This window comes from Drosophila elegans, unplaced genomic scaffold (genome assembly GCF_018152505.1).
Source record: "Drosophila elegans isolate 14027-0461.03 unplaced genomic scaffold, ASM1815250v1 contig_149, whole genome shotgun sequence".
In the NCBI taxonomy this organism is placed as follows: Eukaryota; Metazoa; Arthropoda; class Insecta; order Diptera; family Drosophilidae; genus Drosophila; species Drosophila elegans.
In genome coordinates this window covers 19903842-19916098 of record NW_024545513.1, presented here as the reverse complement: position 1 = coordinate 19916098, position 12257 = coordinate 19903842, and the positions used below count along the sequence as shown (strand labels likewise).

Below are 12257 nucleotides of genomic sequence, written 5' to 3'. Positions count from 1 at the left end.
CGCGCGGCAAACACCGCTAAATGTGGAAGACGAGAGGGGAAATGGGTGGGAAAAGCTAGTAACACATGTGCACCAAGCCAAACACACACACTTTTCCACTTTTCCGTGCATTTTTCTAGGGCAGATTTTAATTTCTTAATGCAGAAAGGGCACACCAAGGGGGTTAAGTGGGACTGAATAGGAGGAATGGGGCTGCCAAAGGGTTAAGCACCGCCGGACAACTTTGTCTTTGTGCATTCGCAATGAGACAACGGTCGCATCTGTTGCCAGTCAAACTGCAAGTCAATTCTGGGAACTACAAAAAAAAAAAAAAAAAAAAAAACACACACACACACACCAAGGATGTTGTGATGGATATGTGGAATCGCCCTCTTTTTTTTTTTTTTTTTTTTTGCTGATTTTTCTCCCAGTTTTCTCAACTGCCATTAGTTGGCTGTCGCCCAGCCATTAGCCTCGTTATCCCGGCTCAATTTTCTCATTACCTACCATATTTTCATCCACATAGATAGTCTACGCATCTTGCATCAAAAGAAATTGATAATCTCTTAATAAGCCGACAGGCAAACAGGCTAAGAATATTTTTTCCTTAGCCGAAAAACCAACAAACAGGCGACTTCAAAAGGAGTTTCCCAGACACGTGTATGTGTGTGTGGGTGTGTGTGTTTGTGTGTGGGCGTCTGAGATCTCAGATATAATATGCCCAATCCCAAATACTCGGACAACTCCCTTTTGACACGCACACAAATCACTTGATTCAATCATCTCGAAAATTGATAACATGCCATTTACAAATGACATCACTGGGAAAAAAAAGCAAACTCATTGAGCGCCTGCCACAAATTATTTATAGGTCAAAAACACAAAAAAACAAGATACCCCAAAAAATTAGGACACGTGCCGCCAGTTGACCAGCCTCTTGGCCACGCCCCCTTTTCATGCCGGGTGAAAGTTGCACTGGCCAAGTGAAAGTGAAACCTTCTAAACGCACACGGCACGCACCCAAAAAAAAAAAAATGAAAAGAAAACAACCAGAAACATTGCTGTAGTCTCTAGTCTTTGATACCCTATATTCATATAGATATTTATAACTTAAGTAAATCTTTAAAATGTTTATTATAGGAATGCTATTTTTTATAACTCTGTTTCAAAACGATTTGAACAATTTAACGAATTTTACAAATTTATTAGGGGTAAAAGGTACTACATTTGTTAATAATTTCGCTAACCAAGCACCGAATCACTTTTTTGTTTTTGGAAGCATTGCATTAATGGATGACTATATCGTACAACTTTCTATGAAATCCATTACATAACTGTATTATTTTATTATTTTTTTTTTTTACATTTTGTGAATCTGTAGTAAAGTACTTAACTTTAACTGCTCACTCAATCAATATAACCTTACTAGTACTGAGTAAGAAATAAAAAAAGGAAAAACAAGCGGCGGGAAAATTTCACCACCCCCCTGAAACTGCCTCATTTGGGATGCGTTGCACGCTGAGCTTTTCATTTCAATTTGAACGCATTTTTTTGCGGCCAAAACAAGGAGGGCAAAAAATGTAAGAGGGTCGAGGGTCAGAGCAGAAACAGAAGGCTAACCCATCACAATCTGAACAATCGGCGCAATCGGACAATTGATTCGAACGCATTTGCGTGCTTGCCTCAAATAACTGCAAATTATTTTCAGTCTGTTGTATTCTTTTGTTGTGTGTTTGCCGGGGATTCCCCATTGTGCCATCAGCCTCATCAGGCGGCAAAATGGGTGGTGGTCATGGAATCAAGTTAAGTGATTCGCTACGTGATGCTCTTTTGGGGCCAAGCATCGTAAAAAGGTTCCAGCAAAAACTGGAAGTGGACAAAAAACAGAAACGAACAGGAGGTCTCGCAGGATTGCCTAAAGAGCAGGCAACTTAAGATATACGAAAGACTATTCCGTATAAACATAATAAATTATACTGAAATCAAAGAAGTATTCTCATCAAACTAGTTGCCAATTTGAATGGCTAACTAATACTAATAATACTAATGCAGATTTTTCATTGTAATTTAAATTAGCAAAAGGGATCAAACGATTTGTTGTTTTGGATTTATAAAAACATTTTAATAATTTAGGGTTCTTAAAACTTAACTTGATTAAATTCAATTGAAAACACAAATGCTTACTTTGCCTAAAAAGACGAGAGGTTTGAGTATGTATAGATATATACGAAACTATTCCCTTTGGAACGGAAGCCCCCAACCAATATCAAACTCTCATTATGACCCAAGGCTGACCGATCCATTGAGCACTAAACAGTTGACCAAACTTTAATTAAGAGTACAACGAAAACAGGCAAACGAAAGCCACAGAGAAAGTCAAACAATGGGGCGGGAGAAAAAAAAGAACTAACCGAAAAGTCAGCAACACTTGAGCCAAATGTCAAATACACAAATAGCCGAATCCGAAGCTGAATCTGAATCTGAATCCGAATCTGAATGGATGTGGAAATGGCAATGAAAATGAAAATGAAAATGCCCTCCGGGGTGCATTTGCCAGCCAAACTAAGTGACCCGACCCTATGCGACCCGATTGAATAGAAACTATAACGAGACAAACAATAACTTGGACCCGGAAAAGGTTAACACTCAAGCCCCCCACCCAACATGGTATTGATAGCTTTAGTTTGTTTGGGCGGCCCCGACCGGAGACAAAAAGTGGACAAAGAAGAGTTAAGGCCAAGGCAAGTGACAATAACAAGCACAAAATGGACACCACTGCTGATGATGACAATGGTCCGAGGATTGGACTTTCTGCTCCTTCAGACGGCTTGACATCCGGCATAAATGTCAAACGCCAACTTTGACCGCAAATGTTAGATGGTAGATGGTAAATGGTAAATGGAAGATGGTTGGGTCACTGCATCGACAAAAAGGGACAGCGGATGACCGACCAACCAGCAATGGCAAATATATTCATGTCGATTTTCTAGACAGACAGAACCTGCAAGTCCATCACTTGCCAGACCGAAACTTAAATATCTATATATGCTGGCCGCCAGCCCAGTTAAAGCACATCTCGTCGCATCCGCTCCCGTTTGCTGCCATTCCAGCTCCCAATCCCAATCCCAATCCCATTTCAATTCCCATTCCCAACCCAAATCCAACCAAGTGCGTCGCTTAATTACAAAACGAACAACGCATAAAAACCAACAGAGACTGGGTTCGTCGATGGGCCACCTCCTTTACCCCCAAGGAAGGACACTATTGTCTAACGGGACTCAATGCCATACTATGCCATACACTGAGAAAAATAAAAAGCCATCTTAAATTCAAAATTAAAGTTATTGAAAAAATGTTCCTGCCTTTATATTACCTATAGCTTTCAATTCTGTTCATTAACAAAATCAATTAATTTTGTGGTAACTACGCAAGACTTCCTAAATATAAAAAGAATTCCCAATAAGTGGATTTGTTAAATAAAAGAACTTTATAAATTTAAATATAGTTTGTTGGGCTTAACTATACCCATTTTCTTATTATTACATGTATAATAATTTTTATATATGTTTGGAGATCAATTTTCTCCCAGTGTTTTATTCCATATCCCCACACTCCCTCACTGGCCGCCTCATCGTTTGACATTTGCAATATTTGACATTCAAGTAAAGGCATAAATTTGCGTTTAATGAAATCCAAAGTCGCCCAGGCCATGGGGATGTATCTCTCTATGTCGGGGCGTCTGCACCATATGACTGTGGCCATGGCTGCGAAGAGGGGGGTTGGTGAAATGGGGGTCCTTCGGCCCCCCTTCCGCCCCCTTCTGCCCCTTCTCGACAGCCATTAGGCGGGCAACCGCAGCGACAGCTGGCAGGGCCAGCAAATTACAACAGCAGATACGAGGAGAGTCTATTGAGCGGCCATTGAACATGATGATGGCAGGAACGTGTCCTCTCGGTTGTGGGTTTTGGGATCGCACTCGGTTTTAGGCTCCATTTCCTTGCTATGTTAAACAAAAATTTGTTAGTTCGTAGCTACATAGCTTAATTTTATTGCATTGTTTCTCACCTTCCCAATTTAAAAAATACAATAGATGAAAATATCATAGTTGTTGGTCGAATGATTGAATTATACAATTTGTAACCAGTAATTTGTGAAATGTTAACATTCAGAATTTTGCAATTAAGGAAGGGCGGTTGACGGAAAGTGCAATAAAACAAACAAGGTTTGTAAAAATAACAAACATTAAAGTAATTAAAACTCGGGGATATATGGTTGAGAAGTTTCAGGGACTTCGTGTGTGTGTGTGTTCCACCTGGTTATTCGAGTAATCATCTTGGGCATCTTGGATGGAGTTGATGGTTCCATCAACGCCAGATGATGGAATTGATGGTTCATTTGTGGCTTTGGTGGTGGCTTTGGTGGTGGCGTTGATGGAGATCTCCTAGTCCTCGTCCTAGTTACGATCATTTAACCCAAAACGAGTAAAACCAGTCACTCTCAATGTAGGCAAATTTGCTCGTGGACCGCCTTGACATATGTTACTCTGGTGGGGGGGAAAGGCGATAGGATTTCAAATAAGTCTAGAGGGTTTTTATATTCGACACTCACCAGAAGAGGAGCTCTCTGCCATCTCATTAAAATATAAATCGTAAGTCCGCAAACTGCCACGGAAAGAACTGCTAATCCAATCACCAAGTTGGTGTGATACTGCATTTCCTCTCGATTCAGCACTCTGTCCATAACTTCATAAACCCTTAAAGCGATCTTGTTGCCTATGCCAGTCAAACCCTCTGCAATGGAGAGTGGTTCAATAAGAAAATATAGAACAAGTGCTTTCAAATATAATACAAAATATATTCTATAGAATTCTTAAGATTAAAATAAATTCCATTTAGCTTGTTTTTGAGTAGTACCATAAGGTATTGTGTTTTACGACACAGGTAAGACATGTCAATGACAATATTAGATTGTCGGTATGTTTATATAGAGCGTGTGTGTGTGTGTGTGCGTTTCTGAATGGGGAAATGAGATTTGCAATTAAAAACTTGAAATCTGCGCAGCGAAAGCAAATAAAATGCAATTAGCAAGATTTGAATTAATTAAGTAGTAAGTACAGTCGTCACCGGCTACGGCAAACAAGTTGATATGGAAACCCCAGGCTCGAAGTTTCACTTTATTAATAGCCGAAAAGTAGTGGCAAAACTCGGTGTTGTGGGTGGAATGGAAAGCGAAGACATGTGCCAGACAACTCACACACAAACACGTGGAACAGTTGTCTTTTGTTTATCTTGCGCACAGACATGCCAAAAGTGGGTGGGCGATGATTAAGTGGGAGGTGGGTGGGTGGTGGACTTGGGACTTGGGACAAGGTAGAAGGTACAAGGTACAAGGGTAACTGGCAAACTCTTTTTGGCAAGGACGAAAAGGGACAAAGGCAACTCTGTAGCAGGAGCAACAACAGCAAAGTGCAATTATCGCAAAATACCTTAAGGTTTACATCGTCAATGGGGGGGGGACAAGAGGGAAAGGGAAAGGGAAAGGAAAAGACGAGGAAAACAGGAAAATTCGGAGCGGCCCACAGGTGTGCCCTCCGTGTGTCGCCCTCAGCCCCCTCCCCCCCTCGATTTCCCTTCCCCCTTTGTCTGCTGGTGTTTACCCAAGTGCTTTGTATTGAAGTGCATTTTGGCATGTAATTTGTAGTTCTTTGCTATTTGATTTTTCGAGCTGCGTGCTCAACCCAAAACCAGTTTTTGTCCTTTTCTCGGCTCTGATTTAAAATCGTTTAACATTACAGAAAGAGATGCTCGCCACAAAATAATCGCTATTAAATTATATGTATAGAATAGATTGCAGATATATCTACACACAATCGGCAATGTCCTCTAATATCATCTCACACCTAATAATCAGCCTTGATCAAATTTGTAAGATGATCAGCACAGAAAACGAGAAAAACGCGAGGTGAACAACAACAACACCAGAAAAAAATAAGGAAAAAAAAAAACAGATATGGAGAGAGAGGGCCTTTGAAGTTCGATAATTGCAAATTCCTTGCGCATGTTTCAGTTCGCATCAAATCGTCGCGCAATGATCGGATTTAAATCAGCGGCGACTGTGGCGCAACTAAATTGATCTTTTATCGCTTCAACGACGCTGCTGCTCTCGGGAGGATCGAGGATCGTATCGGATCGAGACGGAAAGGAGGGGGGACTGATGGGATACTACTATGGGATCGGATTGGTTCGGTTTAGTTGGGGTTTGAGGCTCTTGGTAGCCGGCGCGTAAAAGCTTACAAAATACGACAACGCACAGAAGCGCATAACTCAGCAGATGGAGCAAGAGGCAATGCGAGCCAAGAAGTGTCAATGCACTGAAAAAAAAACTAATTTGGGAATTCAAATAGGCTTTACCACCATACTTTCTAGTCTCATAAACAATGAGCAATCTTTTGGCGGCCTTCTTAACGGATCCATTTATATATTAGAATAATAGCTGTTTTGTAATCATTGATATAAATGCTACTTGTTCAGGTCGAACTACAAATAATTATAATTATAGCATTACGAACATTTTGATTATAATTAGTAATTTTATAATTTAGTAATTTAATTTAGATTTACTTTATGTGCTGGTATTGGGGCATTGTAAATGGCGTTGGCCATATCAAGGTCTAAATATCTCGAATATTACTAAGTAATTTCGTTCGGTGCACCATTGAAGCTGAAACCGCTCTTGGGATTGGGACATGGGGATCGACGACGACAACGACGTTCACGCGCTGGGATTAAATCGGAAGTTATGCGAATGTCAAAAGCTCGTCTCCGTCTCCCGCCCCTCGAGGTTCCTTGATTGGTGTGGAAGCCACCAGTTTCAGATACAGATACAGATACAGATCCAGATGCGGCCGATGAAGAGATGGCCATTTGGTTGCCGGTAGAGTGATGAAGTAAAAATTGTTACCGTATCGAATGCGGATTAAAATCAGCTAAACAAGTTGCCAGTCGCATTGGTCGCTCAATGTCTGTCGATCTTCCTCGCTTTGGTTGGCCCCTCTTCTTGTTCGCTTTTAGCCATATTGATGGGCCATGAAGAGGGTCAAAGCGAATCGATAACGAATCAATTAGCCGGTGTTCGAGGAAGAGTATAGGGAATTTAGGTAGGGAATTAAGTGGGCATATTAATAGTTTGCCTAATAAGATGCCCAATTTAATACTTCTTTGGAAAATAAATCTCAACTTTTAATAAATGCCAAGCTAAACTGAAGCTCGCTCGTTCAATTTCAGATGATTCTCAACTCCCAACTCCCATCATTTTAGTTGCCCTTTTCATCACTGGCTCCCCGGTCCTCTGTTCTTTTTGCTCTAATCAGCAACATTTCAAGTGGCCGGGCAAGAAAATAAATAAAAAGAAATCGGTCGAAAATGAAAAGGATTAAACAAATAAATCACTTGGCTCTGTTTTCAGGACATTTTCGTCCAGATTTTTCACAACGCAACGCGAGGGTAAAACCAGAAGGGGCAGCAAAAAAAAACAAAAAAGGGTTTGCCCACACCAATTAATGAGTTAAAAATTGTGCAGCATTGAATGAATTGGAAAGGATAGAGGCAAAGGATTTCCCGCTGTCCCACAGCAAAAGAGCAAAATTAATGAAGATATTTCGCTGTCGTCGGTCGGACGGGTAGAGACGTTTGAGTTGAGGACCAGACCAAGGAAAAAATCATTTGATTTTTAATTACGCTGATTTTTTATATTAGAACGGAAACAGCTTGGAATAGCAAACACCTTGGAAATTAACACGCCCCAAGTTGGGACAAGAGACTCAACTCGACTCGACTTGACTCGACTCGACTCTTGGTGACTTGGCCACTTGAGCCACTCGGATCGGAATCTCTGGAGCGGGGAAAGTGGGTACGGACCCAGACCCGGACCCGGATTCTCGGATGGCACTGCCAACTGGCCCTGGCACGCACGAAAGGGTTTCAACTTAATTAAACCGTTTCTTCTTTTTTCGTATACTTTTATTTTTGCCCCTTTTGACGCAATTGAAAATGGTTGGCAATATTGGGGAGAAATGGGGAAACGGGGAAATGGTGGTTCTAAACTGGCAACTGTCATCGTATTGGGCACTGCGAAAAGTGGGCACAAATTGACATCTAAAGTGCTTAAAATTTTCTTTAATTAAGTGTGACAAACTGTGGGCGAAATAAGCGAAGGCAAATGAAAAATACTTCGAAAAGGACTTTGGTTGGGGAAAAATAGCTGATAAAAATCGAAAAATCCTAAGAATAATTTTTTGTAATCATTTATGGTTATCAAATACTATCGATGATTGTTAAAATTTAGGTTGGCTCCCATTAATATATACACAACATATTCATAAAAAGCTTAGCCTTTATCTGTATAATCTAAGGAGCAGCTACTTAAACAATAGTATGTCTTTGATGTTAAAGAATTTTATTTACAACTAGCCTTTTAGGAACTTGTCACTAGAATATTAATTACGTCATTTTTAACAAATTCAATCTCTTGCTACAAATTCCCTAATGCGATTCCTTCTCGAACATGCAAGTCCCTTCAACCCTGTCCTCTTTCTGACTCATCGAGGGCCTTCGCCAGCCTAATAAATAACCCAAAACCGAAAGATGCAGATGTTGGAACGAGGGGAGGTCGAAAAGTATGAAAAGGCAGAAAAAACGAGGACGAGGAACAGTAGCTGCCCACGCAAAAAAGAAACGGACGACACTCAATGGAAGTCATTTGGAGCTCGTAAATAAGCAAAGTGCAGCATTAATAGTTGCTGATTAAGGAGCGCCTACGGGAAATTAAAATTAAGTAATTTAGACCCACGTTGCTGGCGACAAAGAAGTCAAGCTAAGAAAAAAAAAAAACAAGTAAGAACGCTATAGTCGGGTTCACCGACTAAAAGTTACTCGTTACTCAGCAGAGGACTTCACTTATAAAATAATAGCTCGATAGATACATATAAATAAACTTGCGCAGCGTAAAAAAATCTATAATCTGCATGCCAAATCTTCAGCTTTTGTGTTTTCTCGGACTGACAGCAATTTTGGCTGCCTGAATACCAAGCCTTTAGATCGAAAACTCGAGTAAAACTTACCGAAATTACCATCGGGATCAGAAGAGAAGCATAATACACGAGTCATATAGTTGTGAAAATCATCAAAAATACCCATTTTGCAGATCGATGAGGGATCACTTCACTTTTTGTATATAAATGTATGAAAATTAATCCTTGGAAATTTTCAGTAAATTTTCCAGTACGACAAAAAATATAATATGTTTTTCTCTCACTTCACTTTTTGTATATGAATGTATAAAAATTAATCCTTAGAAAATTTCAGTAAAATTTCTAGCACGATAAAAAATATTATGTGTCTTTCTCTCCGGCCAGTAGTTTTACAACTGACCCAAATGCCTGTGAGCGTCAAAGGTAATGACAAGTTGATTTCCAAGATAACTTGATGGAAAAAATTGGCAAAACATTTTCGAATATTAAAACTGAGTGTAAATATTTAGCCTACTTAGAATTGTTAAGGGTAAATTGTAAACGCACTTTATTTTTATACCCTTGCAGAGGGTATTATAATTTCAGTAAGAAGTTTGCAACGCAGTGAAGGAGACATCTCCGACCCTATAAAGTATATATATTCTTGATTAGCATCACTAGGCGAGTCGATCTAGCCATGTCCGTCTGTCCGTCCGTTTATACGCAAACTAGTCTCTCAGTTTTAAAGCTATCTGCATGAAACTTTCCCAAAAGTTGTATTTCTATTGCAGGTAGTATATACATAAGTCGGAACGAGCCGGATCGGACTATAGCATATAGCTCCCATAGGAACAATCGAAAAAATAAATAAAAAAAAATTATAACTTTGCTCTTATTTAATTTTCTTTTAGTTCTTCGACATTTAGTAATGGTTAAAAATTTCCGAACTACGGTTTAAATTTCATCAAAATCGGACGACTACAGCATATAGCTCCCATAGAAACAATCATATAGCTGCCATAGGAACTATCGAATAATTAACTGCAAATCATCATAGCTTCAATGTTTTTAAACATACACGCAAGTAAACCAAAATTTAAACGTTTTAAAGAGTATTTAGTTTTTGAAATAGCTGCAAGGCTATATTCGGCTTGCCGAAGTTTGCTTCCTTTCTTGTTTTTAAATAAAATATAACGTTTACAATGTCTTTGAATTATTTTTGTAATAATATCTTGTCTTAAGTTGTATAAACTATTAGTTATCGTAGAAAATTTCTTCAGGATCCAATCTTTCGTCAATTAGCCAAGAAAAAAGGGGCAGAGGCAATTGCTCTCCGTCCGACATAAATAATAATCAATTTGATATCAAATCGAGCCACCAACAGACGACAATGTCCTTGCCGAAAAGCAAAAAAAAAAAAAAAAAAGAATCAGAATTGATGATTATTGCTTTTTGACAGAGATTCGCCAAGGCGACAATAAAAGCGAGCCGGGGAAAAGGAAAAGTCCGCACTCACATGTCCTTTTATGAGGATGCGTGGGTTTTCTGTATTAGTATCAATAAAATAGCCGCACACACAAACGTGTGTGTCGAAACTGGGGGGGCCGAGGCAAAAATATTTATGTGCATGTTATAGTAAGTGCAAAATAATAGCCGGCGGTCGAAATGAGGGGGGTGGAGTGGCAAAAAATAAAGGGGGCGGTGGGAAATGGGAAATGGGATGGGAAAACTAGGGGTGGAGTGCAAAAAGGACACAGACACGTAGCACGCAGACTTGTACTAAAAATGTTTCAACAATTACCAAAGAAAATGATATGTGCTTGTGTTTGTGCTTGCGTGAGTGTGCGTGAGCTTCTATATGTATTTGTGTCTCTATCTGTGCGTGTGTGTGTGTGTGTGTGTGTGTATTTGGCAATAATACACTCGACACTTTTATTTCTTTTTCATTAGCCAAAAAGCGACTTTCTCTTCCTGCTCTCTTCGTTCTTCGTCTTTGGCGACTTTCTCCTTCCACTTTACGGTCGTGACCTTCACATGTGTGTCCTGCCTCGTCCACTATCACCCCCCAATAAATATGTGGGGGTGACTATATAAGTTACAAATACAAATTAAAAACTAAAGATTCTATATGTTTCTAAGAAAGTTTTTTTTTGAATGCAAATTTTATGTAATTAAAATTCAGAAAGTTTTTATCAACAAATTAAAAATAATTATTTTTGAGAAACCTTTATGATAGAATAACACTATTTTGAAATTTGTTCCCTTTTTCTTGATCAAACTATCCATGCTTTTAATTTCGAGTTCTACTTACACCCATCAGTCCCTACAGAGTTCAGTATACACAACCATGTCGGGGAAATAACACACAGGAAATTGCCTTCTGAACAATACAAAAAAAACCAAATTTAGTTTTAAGCATAAAGTGTTAAATAACATTTTTGAAAAACACTTTCTTAATAAACAAAACCCAACAAACAAATGCTTGCTAAAGGACATAAAACGAGATTGGACAAAACACGTGGTTAACAATGAAGTAAGTAAATAATATTAACGCAACTTTTTCTTGCTATGTTAAATATATGAATTAAATTTCAAAGCTTGCTGACTGAATGATATTGATATTTTCTTCTGGCTCGAGAACGTAGACTTCAAATTCCCTGTTAAACACTTAAACCGAATGGCAAACAAGTTGAATGGAGGATCAACCGTATCTTGCAGTGCAGTTCAGTTCTCAATCAATTATCGACTGGACAAATGGTGAGTAGTAACCAAACAATTATTTATTAAAATACTTTACATTTATATATTTTGTATTCCAGATGGCAAGCACTTGAAAGTTCAAAAAACAGATGTCCAACAAGGAGAATACTGGAGTCAACTACTGAGCTGCACCACTAAAACTTAAGCCATCCCACCCTCCACAACTCTATTGGATCTTGTCCCTGCTCTTCGTGTCCGGCACTTTTATTTGTAAACACAAAGACACTAACAAAAATACACTTGGCAAAGAAGCAAACTTTCGTCCATGGTCTTTGTATAAATTCCAGGATTTATGGGGAAGGGAAGGCGCAAATTGCCTGGGCTGTCATATCTTCTAATACCCGGAACCCCCAAATATAGGGGCTCCATAACCCTACTTTATTAGCAGTGTGTGTGCGCCAATAGTTTGCAATTAACTGGCTGGTAATAAAAACGGCAATCAACATAAAAATAATCGAGAAAAATCGGACGATAGGCATTCGGAGTCTTTTATGTGTGTTCTCTTACAGCA

General features: G+C 39.2%; 1 protein-coding gene and 1 long non-coding RNA gene across 3 annotated transcripts; one reads left to right on the top strand and one right to left on the bottom strand.

The window, feature by feature from the left end:
* Positions 1-3481: 3481 nt before the first annotated feature.
* On the bottom strand, positions 3482-9403 carry LOC108138459. 2 transcript variants are annotated; one of them, XR_001774114.2, is made up of 5 exons: positions 9292-9398; positions 9098-9231; positions 4588-4769; positions 4045-4522; positions 3482-3979 (listed from the first exon to the last, which is right to left on the bottom strand). XR_001774114.2 is itself a non-coding variant. In XM_017260662.2 (4 exons), the coding sequence occupies exons 1-3, from the start codon at positions 9171-9173 to the stop codon at positions 4433-4435; spliced, it is 348 nt and encodes a 115-aa protein (XP_017116151.1). In that variant the 5' UTR covers positions 9174-9403; the 3' UTR covers positions 3482-3979; positions 4045-4432. The 2 variants fall into 2 exon arrangements, 1 of the variants encoding a protein (XP_017116151.1); XM_017260662.2 differs by having other exon boundaries at positions 9098-9403.
* A 1918-nt stretch (positions 9404-11321) lies between these two features.
* Positions 11322-11988, top strand: LOC108138479. The gene is made up of 3 exons (XR_001774123.2): positions 11322-11519; positions 11584-11743; positions 11806-11988. It is a non-coding gene; the product is annotated as an uncharacterized LOC108138479 (long non-coding RNA).
* Positions 11989-12257: the final 269 nt, after the last annotated feature.

Excerpts from the sequence above, each read along its gene's own strand:
- LOC108138459 (XM_017260662.2), bottom strand. The coding sequence starts at position 9,173 with ATGGGTATTTTTGATGATTTTCACAACTATATGACTCGTGTATTATGC. Across the intron at positions 4,770-9,097 it reads TGATCCCGATGGTAATTTCG|AGGGTTTGACTGGCATAGGC; the intron begins GTAAGTTTTACT and ends TCTCCATTGCAG. Across the intron at positions 4,523-4,587 it reads GGCAGAGAGCTCCTCTTCTG|AGTAACATATGTCAAGGCGG; the intron begins GTGAGTGTCGAA and ends CCCCCCCACCAG.